The sequence below is a fragment of the Mesocricetus auratus genome, unplaced genomic scaffold (assembly GCF_017639785.1).
Source record: "Mesocricetus auratus isolate SY011 unplaced genomic scaffold, BCM_Maur_2.0 Super-Scaffold_4256, whole genome shotgun sequence".
NCBI lineage: Eukaryota > Metazoa > Chordata > Mammalia > Rodentia > Cricetidae > Mesocricetus > Mesocricetus auratus.
This window is the reverse complement of record NW_024429182.1, coordinates 79035549-79055721: the sequence shown is the minus strand read 5'-3', so window position 1 is coordinate 79055721 and position 20173 is coordinate 79035549. Positions and strand designations below refer to the sequence as shown.

General features: G+C 42.1%; 1 protein-coding gene across 3 annotated transcripts; it reads right to left on the bottom strand.

Moving 5' to 3' along the window:
- Positions 1–4757: 4757 nt before the first annotated feature.
- On the bottom strand, positions 4758–16952 carry Zp2 (zona pellucida glycoprotein 2). 3 transcript variants are annotated; one of them, NM_001281671.1, is given in 20 exon segments: positions 4760–4935; positions 5732–5809; positions 6130–6226; positions 6306–6420; positions 6423–6441; positions 7562–7585; positions 7587–7751; positions 7890–8014; positions 8114–8205; positions 8283–8470; positions 9371–9497; positions 10380–10564; positions 10664–10760; positions 11848–12012; positions 12475–12519; positions 13246–13383; positions 14997–15091; positions 15641–15724; positions 16655–16743; positions 16829–16878. In NM_001281671.1, coding segments are annotated over 20 exon segments (2124 nt in total). In that variant the 3' UTR covers positions 4760–4789.
- Between the last annotated feature and the right edge of the window lie 3221 nt (positions 16953–20173).

Sequence of the window (20173 nt, the reverse complement as noted above, 5' to 3'; positions counted from 1 at the left end):
CAAGTTCAATCATGCCAGAATCTGTCTGAAGCTCACTGGCATTCACATTATAAAATTTTTAAATGAGGAGTGTATTATTTGATGAGTCATGTGGGGACTGGGGACATTATTCCCCCTTTTTATTTTCTAAAAATTTTCTTTTTGAACTGTTGAAGCTGAACCATAACAGTAGAAGGATTTGTCTACCCTCCTTGGTTAACTATCTAGGTAAATTGGGATTACTACTTAGATTATTTGTAGATGCCCATTAAAAAGGACATATCCATTAAATATTTCCCAAAAACTTCTGAAAATCACTCAAAGATTGTAAACTATACTGTGTCCAAATAACTTTTGAAAATTATTTGAAGTCTGTGAGCAGTCTTTCCCAATCTAACCTATAGAGCTCTCACTAGCTGACAAGGCCTTATTTGTATCTTAAATTTTTCTGTTAAAACATTAACAGACTGGCTGGATGTTCCTTTTGTCTATATTTCAAGCAATCTAGGTAGCTTCTTAACTATTTTTGAAGGGATTTAAGTATCCTTTTAATCATATAAGCAGTTCACACTCACGCATTCACAATCACATTTCATACATACCGGTGTGGCCACACCATACATTCAGAACATACATGCATCTTTCAGTCATCCTTTTTCCCTAGGTCATGATTAGTCTGTTGCAATGAAGCTACCTTAATTGAAATCTATGTAAAAGAACAACTCCAGCCAATCCTTGAACTAAAAGGTTAAAAAGTCCTGTATGTTCTTTATCATTCCTCCATTTGAGCTACAGTCATGGGGTACAGCTGTACCTACTCCTTGTAACTGTAGATGCAAAGTAGAGAGGCCAAGCTTTTGGCCAAAAGTTTTTAGAGATGACTCACAAAATAGAACTTAAATGTAAACAAAATTTTCCATTCTATATACCTTTGTCTTTTTCTTTTTCTTTACTTAATACCAGTACCTTTTTACTGTTACAAATTTTGTTTCACCCATTTTTTTTAAAATCAGGGTTTCTCTGTATTGTTTGAGGCTGTCAGTCCAGCCTGGCCTCGAACTCACAGAGATACGCCTGCCTCTGCCTCCCCAAGTACTGGGATTAACTGCATGTGCTGCTACCACCTGGCCTGAATTTTCTTGATGAAAATTGGCAGGGCCCAGCTCATTGTGGACAGTGCCACCCGAGCTGGTGGTCTTGGGAGCTGTAAGAAATTGGGCTGAGCAAGTCACAACGAACAAAGGAATAAGCATCAGTCCTCCATTGGCTCTGTATCATATCCTGACTTCCTTCAGGGATGGAGAATGATGTGGAACTCCAAGTGGAAATAATCTCTTCTCTCCGGGTCATGTTTTTATCACAGCAACAGAAACCCTAGCTAAACAAGTACCCTGTAATAACTAAAGCAGTAGCCAGCCTAACACTCCATAGCACCTTCCACTAGACATAACAGAGCCTCCCTTGTGCTCCCAGCTAACGTACTCTGCTGCTCAGAGGCCAACCTGGAATGCTATCAGGGGCAGAGGTTGTTAGACCAGAGATGCTGAGCAGTGAGAAGCAGGGTCTGTCAGGAGTGGGGAGTGTTTGATATGCAATGGGCAGGAGATCTCACCGGGGAGTGCAGGTGTTAAGGAAGCATTAAGTGATAGGTTATCTCTATGGCACTGGGCCATTTGTGGGAAAGCACCTGAGTTTTGAGAAGTGTCTTGAGGCAAGAAATAGAGATTTATAATGACCTAGTCCTCAACAGATTTCTTTCCCTGATGGCTAAAGATTTTGAGCAATTTCTTAAGTGCCTTTTGGCCATTTGAGAGTCCTCTATTGAGAATTCTCTATTTAGATCTGTACTCCATTTTTCAATTGGATTATTTGGTGTTTTGATGACTAGCTTCTTGAGTTCTTTGTATATTTTGGAGATCAGCTCTCTGTCAGATATAGGGTGGTGAAGATCTTTTCCCATTCTGTTGGCCACCATTTTGTTTTGTTGACTATGTCCTTTGCCTTACAGAGCATCACAGTTTCAGGAGGTTCCATTTATTAATTGGTGATTTCAGTATCTGAGCTACTGGGAGCCATTATGGGCTTAATGAGAAACCTGGTACGAGGGAAATCTCCAGAAATCCACAAGGATGACCCCAATTAAGAATCTAAGCAAAGCTGGGTGGTGGTGGCACACGCCTTTAATCCCAGCACTCAGGAGTCAGAGGCAAGCGGATCTCTGTGAGTTAGAGGCCAGGTTGGACCGACAGCCTCCAAAACAATACAGAGAAACCCTGTCTCGTAAAATCAAAAAAAAAATCTAAGCAATAGTGGAGAGGCTACCTTAAATGCCCTTCCCTTATGAGATTGATGACTATACCTTAAATACCATCATAGAGCCTTCATCCAGTAGCTGATGGAAACAGAAGCAGAGATACACAGTTAAGCAGAGATACACTGAGTCCAACTCCTGAAATCCAACTGTAGAGAGGGAGGAAAGATGAACAACGGGGTCAAGACAATGCTGGGGAAACCCACAGAAACAACTGAACTGAGCAAGTGGGAGCTTACAGACCCCAGACTGACAGCTGGAAAACCAGAATAAAACTGAACCAGGTTCCCTGAATGTGGGTGTCAGTTGGGGGCCTTGGGCAGTCTATGGGGCCTCTGGCAGTGGAACCAGTATTTATCGCTAGTGCATGAATGGGCTTTGGGAGCCCATTCCCTATGAAGGGATACTCTCTCAGCTTAGATACACAGAGAACAGCCTAGGTTCTGCTCCAAATGATGTGATGGACTTTGATGATCCCCCATGAGAGGCCTCACTCCCCTTAGGCATGGATGATTGGGGGGATGGGGGATAATGGGAGGATGAAAGGGAGAGGGAACTGGGATTGGTATATAAAATTGTTTTTAGTTTAAATAAAAAAATTAAAAATCAGAATAAAGCTGGAGACCTGTGTATTATAAGATATATGTGCTTTGACCTCTAGGTTAGGTTTTGAAAATTAACAGTATAAACGATAGTCAAAGAGTTGAAAAAAAAAGGAACTTCCTGTCTAGAAACAAGTATTTCACTGTATTGGCTATTTTGTTTTTTTTTTGTTGTTGTTGTTGTTTTTCATCAACTTGACACAAGGATTAGAGTCATCTGGGAAGAGAGGAAGAGAGAACCTCACTAGAGAGGTTGCTCCTGTCAGACTGGTCTATTGCTAAGTCTGTAAGGTCATTTTCTTGACTTATATGTGAAGGCCTAGCCTCTACAGACAGCAAGGCTGGTGGTCCTAGGTACTGAAAAAAAAAAGCCAATCAAGCAAGCCCTGGTAAGCAGTGTTTCTCCATGGTCTCTGCTTCAATTCTTGTCCTGGCTTTCCTCAGTAATGGACTGATTAGGAAATGTAAACCACACCCCCAAATAATTGTATTTCTATTTGAACCTCACCCCTATATGGAGATTAAGTCTTTAATAAAAACATGTTTTGTAGTCAAAGAATACAAATGAATTTTTATTAGATATGTAAAAAGGTATCAGCATTAGATAAAGACTGGTCATGTGGATTACTTCTTCCAAACAGTCTGGGGAAAACCAGGGTGACCCCAGGAACTGAACACAGATGGTCAGCTAGGTTCAGGCCCAACAAAGCCTGGACACCAGGGACATTGTGATTGCACTTAAGGTAGACCTCACAGCACTCCTTTTCCTTCTCAAGAAGGCTGATCTTTAAACTGGGGCTACAGAGATGTGACTCCATCACTTCAACATGTCAGAAGTCTTATTTGAGGGAGTTGGATTAGGAAATAACCCATTGTGAACAATTTCTTTCATGAAAAGAATGTTTTTGGTCAATGATTAAGGATGCCGCATTTTGATTGGATGTCCAAAGATACAGGTATTAATTTTGGCCTCCAGATAGGTGGCACTGAGGGGTGTTGACATTTAAGAGGTCATTAGTCCATGGAGGGTGCACCCCCTCAAGGGGCTATGCGGTATGTCTTTCTGGCTCCAGATGTTGTCACTTGCTGGCACAATTGCCATCAACATACGCCACAGGACCAGATGTGCTCATTTGCTGGCATATACTCCCCACCATCATCCTTACACCATGGGATCATCCAGCCTTTAACTTGAGCTTCCATCTGTAAGTATTTCATATTTGGTATTTCACTATTGTGACAAGGTTAGACATAAGCGGCTTCCTACCCCTCACCCCAATCCTGTGTCTTTGAGGGCCTGAAACACAGGACTCATGTAAGTGTACACCTTCAGGTGTCCTGCAGCTAAGCCCTGTTGAACATAACATGTGTCAGGGATAGACTAAGGGAGTCCTAAAATCCCAGATAGGAAACAAGTTGTAAATTTACATATTCCTGTCCAAGTTGATAAATACCTACATGGGATTGTGAACAGATCTCCGATCTCTAAGAGTAATGACTTAAAACTATTACAAAGTTTCCTTTTAGACTTGAAACATAAGGCAAAGGGCTGGAAAGATGGAGAGATGGCTCAGCCAGGTAAATAATATCTTGCAAGCATGAGAACCTGAGTTCAAGCTTCACATGGTTTGTTTTGTTTTTAAAGGCCAGACCCAGTGGCACACACCATGTTACTGGTACCAGGGAGTCAGAGATAGGCAGATCCCTGTGGCTCACTCACTGGATAACCATTATAGCCTACTTGGCAAGTTCCAACCCCATGAGACCACTTGTCTTCCTCCTTCCAGAGGTGGTGCCAGAGGACCGACTCAAGATTGTCCTCTGGCCTCACCTGTGTATATACACATGAACACATAAGACAAGAGTTCTACCACAGCCTCTTTATTTGCAAGTCCAATCAATGATCCAACCTCATAGTTCTTTCCTTATGCAGGTAACAGATGAAGCCAACAATCACCACTGAACCCACTAATGCAGCCATGGCAGCTACTGTTTTAGAAGCAGTATCCTTGGCAATCTCATGCCTGTTGGGGACCATAGTATCTACAAAGAAAGCAGGTATTCAAATCATGTGGCTGTTCTGAGGCCTTCTACAGATGTTAAGCTTCAGTCACTTGCTCTTGCAAGTTTGCAGGAGGACACAACCTCACCCTCTCTATTGTCATCTTCAATCTCCCCTGCTCCACACACCTCCTCTCCCCACCTGTTATTACCATTTGCCCTCTCCATCTCAAGCCAGATGGACTGATACCTGGAGATTGCCTCAGCCTCTCAGACTGACTTAATATAACGTCTTGATGGGTAGCTATCCCTGGATGTGTGGTATCACAGAAGATTAGCTAGTGATTTAAGATAGCTTAACTTTACATCTGGAGTTGAGGCCCTCTGGATGAGGCTATGGGATGATTATAGGAGAAAAATCTATGATTTCATTTTGGCAGAAGGTAGGGAGATATTCATGCTTTTAACCTACCAATCTGCTAGCAATATACACCAAATTTCTTAGTATGATAAGCCACACTCCTCTTAGATCTAGTGTGGCATAAGAACCCATTATGACATCCAGCACCAGGGTAGAACTGTGAGAACTAACACAATGGGTCATGAACAAGACCATGGCTAAGAGCCCTATGCATCCTACATGGTTCTATCAGAGACTAAAATAAAAACAATTCTATCAATAGGTATCAGTCATGATCTGGCTAGTGTCAAGATTTTCAGGAGAACATACAAGAAGTTCAAGGCTCTGTGAGAAAGGAACTTGTTTTGCTCTTATCATTAAGCATATTAAATTTTTGGCAGGAAAAAAATTAAAGTACCCCAGACTTTAAATCTATACCTTTAAGTGAAGAGTCGTCTGACAGCAAGAGAATGGGTCCTGGGAGGCTAACTGTCATTGTATCTTCTTGGATGGCCTCTGTAGTGGGAGACAGATAGTCAAGGCTATATTTTTGACCTTGGGAGTAGTGTACCAGAAGCATCAATGGAATCCCTAGATGATATTCCTGGAGTATCTTGTGGCATGAATTCCATCTGTCTTGTCATGGATAGATTCCCGAAGGATGGATTCACTGGACTAAATGAGAACCTGTGCACCTTGGGCTCACCACATTGGTAAAAGCCTGGGTGAAGGGGTTTCTTGAGACTAGGTGGAGAGCAAGTTATTATCCTAAAATGTACTCAAGTCTAGAAAATTGAGACTTGCTTTGAGTAGCAAGAAAGGGATTGGATTTTTACCTCGTTTGCTCCTCAATGGTGCAGGGCAAGTCACAGAGCACAGAGGGGAGTCAAGGGACTCTGGGTTGCAGATTAAGGCACTGCAGTGGAAGTAGATCTGGAAGAGGAGGGAGAGAGTCAGGTGGAACCAATGGGCTCACTGTCAACCTGCCCCAGGTGACTTCTTGATCACATACCAGGCTAGAGAGCCCCTGTGCCTCTGACACAAAGGCAAAGGTCTTCACATCAAACCTCTGGTAGTGAGCAGGATGGACCACAGAGGAGCCAGCTGGATGGAAGGTAGTGCGGTAGTTGTCCAGTTCATATTCACAGCTAGGAAAAGGCACCAGGATGGGGGCATCAGTCACAGGAACACACACACACACATGCACATTTGGACAAGGTCAGTCTAATGTAACAACTCTATGCTACAACTATGTCTTCATCCCACCAGTGCCTTTGTTTTCCTTGCATCTTTCTGACTGAACCTAGCAGTCAATATTCATGAAGTCCTATCTATAACACCCATATTGTGCTATATAATGCAATTATGCATTTGTTTACCAAGTGAATTCAGATTTAAGTCGTGACCACTCTCCTATAGTCAGTGTGTGCGTTACTTAATATATCAGCTTACCTATTCCATTAAAATGAGTTTTTGTTATGTCCTAGATAGTAAATATTTACAACAGAAGTAGAGAATTGTTGACATTCTGTTTTACACACTAGCAGGTAATGATGGCATTAAGGAAGGAAACAAAGGTATGAAGAATTACATAGAGGGATAAGGGGGTCAAGGCCAGCCACAGAGAAAGAATACTTGGGCAAATCTCCAAAGGTAGAAAAATGGGCTGTGTGACAGAATGGGGTTATACATCCTTTGAGGCAGTAGTCATCTGGAGTCTAGATGGGGGTTTGAAGCCTTGTGATATATTCCCATAAAGCCAAAAGAGCCAAAGTATAGCTCTTTGCAGGTAAGGAACCCTGGAGGGGATACTTCAGGCAGAGCCAAGAGGACAAATACCTATAGCCAAAAGCACTGTCACATTAGGTTAGAGTGGGAATTCTAATCACAACTCTATCACTTACTGGTAAAGTAGCTCACCTAAAGCAACTCTTAGTAAGACTTGGCTTCCCTCAGGAAGGTCACTAGTGTTCCTCAGGTGATACCATGGGATACCTGACAGCCTGCCATATGGTAGGTGTCCAATAAGTGGACACTAGAATTCTCTCGTGATAAAGATGTAATAGAGGAGACTTTTGGGGGGAGAAGCCCATTCCTTAAGAGTCCAGGGTAATAGAAAAGCAGCACGAGCCACCCCATTAGACCAGACAAGGATTACTTCAGGGAATTCATGACCAATGTCTCCTTTAGGTTCCAGGAGGAGTAGTTTTAATCACTAGTAAGTTTTGATTTTTTTTTGGACAACCCTGTGGTGCAAGGAATACATACCCATCCACGACAATGTGCCACTGTGGGACAGAGGCTGGGTCGCTAGAAGATGTTGCCCAGCAGTCATCTAAGACCAGCTTGATACTGGGGTCATTCCTGTTCAACACAGTCACTTCCATGTAGATTGGCTGGCGGAGGTATCTCACTAGAGGGTACTCATCCTTCCTATAAGGTTGCTGGTAGGATTTGTCTGCAATTGATGAAAACCTCTTCAGGACTGAGGTATAGGCTGGCTGCAACATACATTATGCTGACAGCATTGGGTGGGGGATTTTCCATGAAAACGCACTAAGTGTTTTATTTATGAGCTCAAGTTGTAACACCTCACCTGGGTAGATTTGCAGGACCAACATCAGTGGACCTGGCTTCACAGAGGCCACTGGAGAAAGAAGGCTTTTGATATCGGCATTTAGTGGCACACTGTCTCTGGTGTAATAACACCTCACTGTCATTCTGGAAAATTGTGGGTAGGGACATTTGAAGAATTATGTTAACAAAAATCCCTGTAATTTAAACAAAAGTTTAAAATACCAAGTAGAAATTAAATCACACCTGAATTCACTATCCCTAAATATGATGCTTGGTGGTAGATTTTTCCAGAGAGCATGTATTTCATTCTCGTAGATGACTTTATCACCTTCAAACTTAAAAGTTAAAGTGGGTCAATAAAGTATTTACTTCAAAAGTAAGTCTTCACTCCTTACCATTGGCTGTTACTCACTTTCTGTCCTGTTCCACATCCATTCAGAGGTATATGGAACCGTAGAAGGCCCTGTGACTGAGACTTGAAGATAGGATGACAGGAAGAGTTTCCCACGACAAGGGTCTCCAGGTTCAGAGCAGGTTTTGTTTGGTGGCTGTAGACCTCAAAGTCCATAAAGCCATCCTGTGTACACAGTTTATCTGCAACTGGACAGCAGTAAAGGTTTAGAGAAAATAAACCTACCCTGTGATATGACCTGCCAGCCTTTAAGTCTTAGAGCAATCCAGAAAGCAAGCTTGAGTTGTCTTTAATTCTTTTTGAGCAAACGTTGAAAAAATACCTTGAGTTACAAGAAAAACGTTAAGTTACCAGACCAGTGTCATCACCATACAGACCAGGAGACCAGGAGATGTGGGAAGAAGGATCCATAGGTAACGAGACCACATCCTGATAAATGATTCAAGTGTCTTAAGGATTCAATCTGGGTTGGCTATTAGGTACCAGGCTTCATTGTGTCCCTTTCAAGATTTTTTTTAAAACAGGGACACCCATATAGGAAGTTATATAGTATTAAAAACAATCCAATAGAACTCTGAGACCCAAAACTGTGGGTTCTGAACTCTTGGTAGGGGATACTCAGTCTGGATTCATACATCCCAGGCAATTTGAGAACTGAGAAGGGAGCTTTATTATTGGCCTGACCTGGTCAAGGTGAGGAATAAAAAAAAATTGAGGCTTAGCTAAAGAAGGCACCTACTCAGGATTCCTTTTCAGGGTTCCTAGGAGTCTAAGGAAGCACTTTTAGACTAGAAGCTTGAAGTCTTTGTCCCTGGATGGTGGTGGTGGTGTGATTCTCAAGTCCAACCTAGTATACCTAGGTTAAATCCAACAGTTCCACAATGACCTACCACCCTGCATGAATGTTTGAGAATGGTAGCACACTTGGGTCCCTATCAGAGAATTTAGATGGCCGTTTCTGACATGGCTTATCTTCAGTCTCTTTGACCCACAAGTATGAATCAAAATCTTGGTCTGTTACATCTTCCCACATGCATTACGAAGAGCAAAAAGAAAAGCAAAAACATAATTGATTTAAAAAATCTTACCTATAGAGACTGGTGACTCACAATGGCACTCAGGATCAATCACCAAGGACACCAGGTGTGGCTGAAGGCTAAAGTTCAGCTTGAGTGAGGAGAAGTAGAACTGATAGGGTGGACATTTTTCAGAGGGCTGAAATGAGAGAATGTCAACTAGCCATCTCCCCAAGCAAGAATTCAGACGCTTGCAGAACACACTTCAGACTGATGAGGTTCCTTCTAAGCCATAACAAAATAGCTATCACTTCCTCAGGTCAGGCTGCTTCTCTAGGTAGGAAGTTTATTGCTTTAAACTCACATCCTAAAGTACCCAGGACTTCACACTCTTTGTACTATTAGTCACTAACTCTTAAACTGGCAAATCAAACTGTCAAGTAGTGCTGTCCCTAAACAAGCCCAAGTGATCAAAGGACCCCAGATATTACAAAATGCCATTGTTACACACCCACACAATCTATCCCTAGCAACTGCATCCATCAAGACTAGCCCCAGGGCCGGGCGTTGGTGGCACACGCCTTTAATCCCAGCACTCGGGAGGCAGAGGCAGGTGGATCTCTGTGAGTTCGAGGCCTGGCTGGACCAACAGCCTCCAAAACAATACAGAGAAACCCTGTCTTGTAAAAACAAAAACAAAAAAAAAAGACTAGCCCCAGGATAATAGACCCTTAAACAAAAGGTTTAAACAAAAGGTTCAAGCAAGCAAACAAAAAAGACCAAGTTGCCCCATTATATAACAGAGCATAGCAAGGGTTCATCATTGGATGTCTGATAGGTAGTTTGTACTTGTCAAATGAACTGAGAAAAATATGTAGGAAAGTACCCATAGGCAGGAGTTAAAGAGATGGTATTAGAGAGAACCTTCCTTAAATTTTATATAAAGTGATCAGAGGAGGCCTGGCACCACTTAAATTCATCATTATAGCAAATAGGCTCTATGGGCAAGTCATGAGTCATATCATATCACCCCCAGAGTACTTCAGATGGCTCTTGCAGCATTCAGGAAATAGCAACATACTTTTGTTTTCAGGAGAGTTTTTCTGAAATGCAGTCTCAAGCCATTTGTTGCTTCTTTGTCGATCCCATTGGCATGCCATTGCATCTCGGGGATGCTGCTTTTTCCAAAGTCCACAGACGTTAGCTTCCCAGGAAATTCTGGTATGGTGAGAGTCATGTGTGTAGCATTGCAAGCCACAGAAAGATCTGCAGGCAAATGATTGACGGAATACCTATTATCAGTCTTTGGTTAAGTCCTAAGAACAGGGTTTCTCACTGCTGCAGCTGTGGTTTCTTGGGCCTCACCTGATGCACAGACAGCTTGTGAGGTGAAGGTGACCGTCTGCTCAGGAATTGAGAACAAGAGCTTCAGTTGCACAGTATAGAGATGACTTCTCCCTTGCTGGGGGGAGGGAGGTCAGGAATTTAAAGATATTAGTTTGAGTCTCTAACCAATAAGAGCCAATATGTTCAAGCACTGGGCATCACTTTGGCACAAAAGAGATGTAGGTATTTTATCCAATTGCTGCCAAGTTGCTCTGCTCTTAATCTTGTCTCCTATAATGCTTGGAAGACTATTGCTATCTGTGGGGATGACCTATAGTTGACCCATTTCTAGGAAGACAGCAGTAAGAACTAGCCATATTCGATGACTATCTTACAATGCTGGTCAGGTGCTTATAGAACCCAGAAATCCTGTTATATTCAAGGTGAAATGAAAACTGTCTTTATTAAAATAGCCAATGTTTGAGCACTTACCAGGACAGTTGTGCATGATTTAATCAGTGGGATAAATCCTAAGAAATGCATCAGACACTTGTCCTTGCACAGTAGAACATAGTCACACAAAACCTACTTTTGCCATTATCCATCTAACATGTGATCATATGTGTGAAACCTTTATCCAATGGGCAGAAGAGTTCACATAGCACAACTATAGACATGAGCAAGGCATTGCACTATGTTACTACAACTATTATAAAAAGTCAAATTCAGCTCCACTACAGTCTTATGTGACTGTCATAGGTCCATCATTGACCTAAACATTATACAGAACATTATAACATGTCAATTTAATATCTCACAGATGGCCTGGAAGACAAAGCAAAGAGTGTCACCCAAACAGAATACCTTAACTCTTAATGCTCACAATCCCCCTTCTCTACAATACACTTAGAATGTAGGTTTATAAAAAGGTGGAAGAACATGTACCAAGGCCATTGCATTCCTGTCATCCAATAACGAACTGGTATTAGAATTTACAGATTGTGACAGGTTCTCACTATGTAGTCAAGGCTATCCACAAACTAACAAACCTCCTGCATCAGCATCCCATGTACTAGACCTATAAATATATGCCAATCTGCCCACCTAAATATATGTCTGTAATTGGCAATATAGCCCATTCGAAGACATAATTGAGATCATGCTGAGGCTTAAAAACATTGGCCAGTTCCTTGGTGGTGATATAAAAGGGTTTTCATACTTACCACATAGTGACCGACTCCAGTAGCATTGAATGGGACTTCGAGGGTTATTTTCCGGGTGTCAATCAGAAAATTAAATCCTTGTCTTAAGGCATCCTTCAGGGGCAGTCTGTGGACTCTTGTACCATTGCCAAGATTAACAATCCATCCCGTCTCAGAAGCATTTTTCTAAAGGTCAAAACATGGAGATAATTCCAAGTAGTCCTGTGACCTACATGTGCATGCCAACAGCACACCTACTCATGACTGCATGTGTGCACGAGCACACACACACTAAGCATTGTTTAAGATTGACACTAATATTTTATCATATTAAAGTGACCATGAGCTTTAACATGAATTTAAATATTATATGGTTCATAAGGAATTGCATTTTTGGGGTTGGAAAGATGACTCAGTAAATACTTACCGTGACTCAGTGGATACTTACTGCTCTTCCAGAGGACCCAATTCAGTTCTCAGAATCCATATTACATGATTCACAACTGACTTTTACTCCAGTTACAGGGAAATGACCCCTCTCCTATGTCCAGTAGTCACCCCCACACACACAGTGTACACGTATGCATGCATGTACATGCATGTGTTCTCATGTACACAAACTCACTAAAAATAAACCTACATTCTTACCTGATCATCATCAGCCAACTTAGAGAAAACGTAGGGGAAGGAAAACTGGAAAGAAAAAGATTTAGGAGAAAGTTTCAGAAGCTCTGCCACTTGCTATTTTGCAGAAAACACCCAGAGTGACATAAAAATTAGTCCATGCCATTCTTTCAAGAAGCCTGGCTGCTGCCATGCAGTAGGAGTAGTACATGGCCAGATGTGTCTTCCAATCCTGCCTTTGGATTTTATCCCTTTGGGTTTCCAGTATCAAAAGGCATTAGAAAAGGTAGACTAAATCCAATTACAAGTTGAAATATCAGGTCCTAAAACACACAACCTTTATTATATGCACAGAACCAAGTACAGTATCAAGCCATTGCTGCCATGACAAAAGTACACATATTACTTAGTGATCCATTGTCAACATGAGCCTATTGAGTATAAACACAAACGCAAAGGGGTTGGCTTTCTTAGTTTGGAGACAATGCCTTGAATGTGGTATCAGGCAATCCTATGAGTATCAGTGTGATTGCAGATTTGAGCCTTTTCTATTGCTAGTCACACTGTGCTCAATACTGTTTCTACTCAGTCCTTAGAGCTGCCATATCAGATGACTGTTCTTCCACTTTAGCCTTAGAAACAAAGCCTTAGCATGGTGGGGAAAATGCATCATACAGCAAATATCATAGGAATGAAACTGAGGTCCAACCAGCTACTAAGCCCAGCTATGTCCACAACATCATTCCATTTCCCCTGCTGTAGCCGTATGAGAGGCAGTCATTCTACTTCACTTACAGATACAAAATCCTCCATGCAGACTATGACTTCTGAACGCTCGTGGATCTCCATTTTCTTAAGTGGACAGGAGAAATGATGCACGTCCTCTTCAGTACTATTGTCCTGGACCCTGATGGTCACCTGGTACCCACCAAACTGTGTACAAACATAGCACAAATGAGGAAGTTGCATCTTAGTGGGACAGGCAATTCTAGAAGACTATTAGTCTGACCGTTAGAGTAGAACATATTCAAGTAATACAAGTTCCTGAAGGTAATTTATTCCTTTGCCAGGAGACTATATAGCTGGCCCTTGAGATATTCTTGTAAGACTCACAGGTTGAGAGAGAATTCAAACATTAGGGATAGAGCCTGCTTTTCTGTTACATTTTTATTATGTTCTATTGTCATATGTTGGGAATCATTGTCTAGTCCCAAACACCTATACAGGTTATTCAAAATATACCTACTCTTAAGTAAAAACTCTTGTGCTGGGTGGAGCCATGTTACCTCTGACCTCAGCAACTTTATAAGGCAAGATGACTGCTATCAACTTTTTGTTAAATGTTAGAATAGTATAACTCTTGGAATTTATGTCATTTTAACTTTAAAAACCTTCTTAATTCAAAAATCACATTAAGGCTAGGAGACTAGATTTGGCATTCACAGTTTGCCATTAGCAGACACTGGACCCAGGGGAATGCAATTCTAAACTTCTTGAAGTTGGGAAGGCCTGTATTCATAGGAGGACATCAAGTTGGAAGGGATATGTGATACGGAGCCCTGGGAGAAATTGGAAGGAGTGAGTGAGGGCTGGATATGATAAACACACACTGTATACATGTATGAAACGTCAAAGGATAAATGAACAAGAAAGTTTAAATAGTACAGATTTTCATAAAAGATATGTGATTACTTTCCTGAGCCATCACAGAGGTCTTAGTGGACTAGATGACTGCTCAGAAAGCAGGGTCTATGGATAAACACAAAACTTGCACTGTAGGGCAGATGATGTGACTTGTTAAGCATTCGGGTCCCAGGACTCACCCTACTCCCACATTAACTGGACTCCTTCAACACATCAGAACCCCTAGGTGATTCTTTGCCCTGAAAGCATGAGAACTGCCATGTGGCAGTTATTATTGCACCTAATGACCCTAATTGGGTGATCCTGTTGCATGGCAATAGAGACACCCTTATTGCTTAGCAACTGTTTGCTTTTTAACACCTGTTCTTAAGCTAGTTCTCTATCTGCTATCACCAAAAATAGCCTTCCATCTCACACAGGGGTTGTATTAAAATAGCACCATGCCCAAGCATTTGCTTTGTCTAAGTCATGTGCCCTGCTTTCACCTCTATAGTATCATTTGTCTTTATACCTTGTGGAGATGGTAGCACCTTTACAATTTTCCAATAGGCAAATAGAGGCTTAGCAAGGTTAGGTAGCTTACTTGAAGCCAAACCTGAGACTAGCTCAAGCACTGGGCTTCTTCAACACTGATATTTCAGATCTTTTCACCTCACCTGGGCACTACAAACTATATGACAATATCCTTAACTTCTACCCACATTGGTGCCAGTAGTAGAGTCTATCCCTCTTCAGAATGTTTCTGGGCATGATCAGAAGTATCGGGTATGTAAGTAACCCAATTGAACAAGTCATTCTGATTGGGGACTACTGTTCTATTTCGAAGTAGACTTAGCCATCAAGTTTAATATCAGTAAATGATTAAATTCCTACTCCCTAAATCACTCCTCAAAAGTACTTACTGTTCTTGTAGTACAGTTTTCATAAGGAAATTTCATGAGGAGCTTTTCTGAGTCCAGAGTATAAGTGCAGTTCAAAATTTCAACACCAGAGGTATCTACAGAAGACAGATGACCAAAGAATGCATTCCAATGTCAGAGCCAACGGAAGGTTCTGAGCCAGGACTTCACATCCTCATCTCAAGGCACTTCTATCACTGATGACCCAGTTTGGTGATTGATTTCAACTTTGTGTGCTGTGACTTACACCTAGAGGTTTCCCAGTGGATCCCATATAAGTCATTCTACCAAGAAAAGACAGGTGTTTCCCTCTGGGTGGTATCAGGACCCCCATAGCACCAGGGGAGACTGATGCTAGTTGTTACAGATGCTGAACTTTCATGTTTCCCAAATAGGCTGTCCTGCTTTCTACAAATTGGAATTAAGTTTAAATAGTACAGAGGCTGGAGAGATGCTCAGAGGTTAAATGCAGGGGCTGCACTTCCTAGAAGACCCTGGTTCAATTCCCAACACCCATGTGGCAGCTCACAATGTCTGTAACTCCAGTTCCAGGGGATAAGACACCCTCACACAGACATACATGCACACAAAAAAGTTAAGGAAAATCATTAAAATTATAAGATGATTAAATAGTACATATTACATACCCACCACAGAAGGTTGCCATTTTTCCATGTCAAAACTGCTTGGAAATGCAACTCTCACTTCATTTTCATCACAAGAGACAGTGACTGGAGAACGGATGAAATATTGGAAGACTCTTGAGTTACAGGAGACACTATTCCTACAGGTAAGTGTAGAAGCACCATCTTCCTCAATAGCATGGAGGGATGACTACCCGTTAAGGAAAGGGAGGACACTCTTACCTTCAGGGAGCTCAAAGATTAAGACATACAAATGCAACACAAGACTTCAGGGCTATAATATGTTCCTATTCAATACCCAGGGCTCCAAGGAGAACCCCAACTTAATGTTAACAAGCCAAGACTAGACATCTAGACAGGAAGCTGCCTGCTGTGGGCATGTAACTGCAGGCTGTGGACATAGTAGGTCCCAGGAGCAGAAGCTTGCTCTACAGTCTTCCAAATTAAAGCTTTAAGAAGAAAGTCCTAGGTAAGCCCCAGGGCTTTATTTTTTTTTTTCAAGACCAAACTCTGGCCAACACCTGCCTTTCTGAAGCCTCTGACTCAGGGGAGAGTCTCAAACTTTTTCAGAGAGAGTCCTGGTTGTGTCCAATGCTGGTGATGTAAGCTTAGGGCATAGATGAAGACTATGAAGCATACGGTCCGAGCTAGGCACCAGAAAATGCAGAGCAGCAAGGGGTTGGGAAGTAGCATAGAAGCTGTTTTGAACTCTTGCATCTAGCTGACATAGCAAGCCCACAGACAAGCAGGAGAAATTCCTTAATAGCTTATCTAAAGTAAGAAGGGAGGGAGTGACAAGTCATTAAGCTAGGCACACACCAGAAAAAAATCAGCATTAAGGAGGTTGGGCAGATGGATTGGGACACCGGACTGAGGTCACAGTAGGCTACACAGCAAGTCCCTGCTAGGAAGGATGGGGAGAAAAAAAGAGGGAAGAAAGCTGGAAGAACGTGGTGAACTATTCCATTTGCAGCCTGTTCTCTTCATTAGGAGGGTTCTATCACCCAAGAAACATACCTGGGAAGGAAGGGTGCTTCAACTGAGGAAGACTTAATGAGTTTACTGAAGTCAGAAGGGCAAATAAGAGAGAAATCGACCTGTAGGTGCTAGATAAGAGAAGGGAAGTGTTAAGGAAAAGTGAACTTAAACAAAGTCAATGCATTCCCTACCCTCATTCCCAGAACGACTCACCTCCTGCAGCATGGAGGGCTTACAGACTCTCTCCTCTGCCTCCAAACCATGTTGGAAGCCACCACTAGAGCACGGAGGCTGTGTGCGCTCTCACTGTTATAGCAAGATAGGATGTGATCCCACCCTCTCACCATTGGGGGCAGCTGGATCTCTCAGCCCAGCTGAGGAGGTATTTGGGGAGAAAAGTGCCACCTGCCCTCCCTTACACTTGCCTCCATGCTCTGCTAGCAGCTTCTGCTGGACAAAAGTAAAATCAGGGTTCCGTGAAATTGGCCCTATGTGAGTAAATTGGTGACCCACCCCAGAATTTTGGTTGGGGGGAATTCAGATCTTTTAAGCAAGATATTTACAGTTCCAGTATAGTGAAGGATGTTTAGGTTCATTAAAGAATGACATTTTTTTTCATACCACTAAAGCTTTGCTATAGGTGTTGCATGGGAGAAAGAGACAGTTAAAAAAAAAAGAATAAATTTAAGTAAATAAGGACATTACATCCCCACCTTTGCTCCCAGAATACCCCATTTCCTGACTGTTGTGGAAGCTGGAGGTCACTCGGGTGATGCTCATGAAGTACTTTTAAAAAATGGATTTAAAGAAAAAGGAATGTGAACTCATGTCCATTTACAAAAGTTTAAGCTTACTGAAAAGAATAATCAGTAAATCCTTTATAATTGGAGTGCATCTATGATCTTTTCCAAAGGGCCACAAACTCCATAATATGTAATTTAAACAAAAACAAGACATAGGGATAAAGTTTAAACACTGTTTTGTAGCTTCCTGTTACCATTTACAGCATTCTCGTATCTCACGTAGTCATTTTTTAGGGTTGTATAGCCATGTATAACATATACTCTTTTATATGGTTGTGTCACATACACTCATTCCCATATCACAGTATACTCACTTTTAAGGGTTATAAAGTCAGTATTTAGATAAAGACTTATTTAACTTCCTTATCGATAGACGTTAAGTGGTTTCCAGTTTTCATCATTTTAAACAACATGATAAATGCACTTTTTTGAGACAGTGCCTTGCTATGTAGCCCAGGCTAGCTTAGAATTTTCCTGCCCCCCACCTCCCATATGGTGTGATTATAGGTGTGTGCTACCATACTGTTTAACATGATGGACTAACCCTTAGTATAATTCCTGGCTAACCCTTAGTATAATTCCTAAAAGTGTATCTCATGGGTCAAAGAGTATAGTAATCTAAGAACGGAATATCTTGCAATACTTAGGCATTTACAGGCCAAACAACCTGTCCAAGGTTTGATAATTTAATGTCATTGGAGAATTCAGGTTTCCAGAGACCTGGTTGATGGGTCTTTTTGGCATCTATCACTGCTATTTAAGACATTTAAATATGTTCACCTTATGTTCCCTATCAGGTGAATATAGTGGGCAAACTCTGGGCAAGCATAGTGTGGCATTTGAAATTACTGGTGTATGCATTTCTTTCTTGGTGTGACTTTAAGGGTAATATCTACTAGTCTATCTGACGTGTCAGTGTAGGTTATAATCACATTGTCCCAGTGCCTTTGATAAGAAAAAAATGGGCTTCTCATTAACATCACTCTTGGGGGCCCACCCAATAATCACTGAATCAGATCCTGGTGGGTGGAGGCCAGGTGGTGTGTCTCAACAAATGCCACAGGTACTTATTATAATTTGAAAAATCAGGAAAATACCTGGAGGGAGGTAAGCATGGAAATGAATGGTTGCTGTGGTTAATCTCTGTGTGAGAATGAATTGAGTAGATTGTGTCCTGGTGGGGGAGGTAAGGTGAAGCAAAATGTGAACAATCAGGTTAGACTAGCAGAGATGGGGAAAGGGTTTTGTTTAAGAGCAGGAGCCTGAGAGGAATAGCAACCCAACCCGCCTGAAGGTTTTCCCCAATGTGGCATCTTTCCCACAAATGTCCCACGAAAGTTAATACTGTGATGAGATAACCATAAGAAAGCAATCTGCCTGGGACTCAGCTCTGTGGAGAAGCCCATCAGGGAGGTGAAGGGTCAATCTGTTTCTTCCACCAACCCAGGCTGCCTTCTTTCCCAAGACCTCAGCTATTCTCCGGACGGGGAGGGTTTTGCCTTAGAAAAAGGCTGCACCTGGGAGCTGTAGGAGATGGAGAGAAAGGGCCTACTGTGAAGCTTCTGAGTGTACCGGGAGTAAATTCATCGGCCTCACTTGGCCCAGACAGATGCTGTGCCCACTTGTAACAGACTGTCCTGGGGGCCTCAGGAACCAATGTCCAGGTTTTTGCTCTGGAAAAGCCTTGCCTCCGTGCACAAGGAAGGACGTGTGTTCAGTGCGGCCAGCTCTGGGAGTGAGGGGAGAGCTGTACCATTGTAAGATGATGCTTCTGTAGGTCAGAAAATCTGGTCTTTACAAAACCGATTCCTCATAGTTCACAAAGAAGGGAGGTCTCTTTTAAGTGTGTATTTTCCATTCCTTTAGATGAGGCTTTTAAAAATTGTTATTCACGCCCATGAAGTTTTCTCTGAATGCCCCTGAGTATCTCTTTAGTCACAAGGCATTTTTCCTGAGGGAGTTTTAAGTTGGTCCTATGAAGGTGAGGATGTCTTTAGTTCTACTTTTCTCACACCTGAGCCTTCCTTGTTATAGTTTGTATAGGCAATAGTTTCTAACTCTTAAGTATTGACTCTTCTGTCACACTTTTTTTTGGTTTTGTTTTTTTGAGACAAGGTTTCTCTGTATTTTGGAGGCTGTCTAGAACTCGCTCTGTGGACCAGGCTGGCCTCAAACTCACAGAGATCTGCCTGCCTCTGCCTCCCAAGTGCTGGGATTAAAGGCATGTGCCACCAAACCCCGGCTTCTGTCACACTTTCTACAACCCCTAAATTATTAACTGAAGACAGCTGGAAGGGGACAGTCACTTCAGCTACCAAGAATGATTCTATGAGTTTATCAGAACCATGAAAGATGATGTGCCACATGGAGTGTCAGGGGTACATATTTGGCATGTTTCTCTGGTTTGCTTTTATGAAAGGGAAATAGGAGACCCTTGTTTCATCCTCTATGAGTCTCTGTGGGCACGCAAATACTTGTCGAAAAGTCTAGAAAGGATCTGCCAGAGTAAGCAATGTCACCCAGGGAGGAGACAGTGACAGCACAGGAGTTTGCTTAGGCAGCTCCTGTGGCTTTATGGGGCATTTGCAACTACAGTCAGCTCTGATTCATTTTGTGTTCTCCATTTTCTAGGTTTTGGAGATGGTGCCATTTTTGTTTGTTTTGTTGTTGTCTTGAGACAGGGTCTTGCTGCATGCATCAGGCTGGCAGAAGGACACTGTGTAGCTCAGGCTTAAAATCCTCTTTTCTCAGCCTC

Coding starts and splice junctions, on each gene's coding strand:
- Zp2 (XM_021227158.1), bottom strand. Junction 6,227..6,305: donor CACAGGGGCTCTCTAGCCTG/GTATGTGATCAA, acceptor CTCCTCTTCCAG/ATCTACTTCCACTGCAGTGC. Junction 5,810..6,129: donor ACCATTGAGGAGCAAACGAG/GTAAAAATCCAA, acceptor CTCCCACTACAG/AGGCCATCCAAGAAGATACA.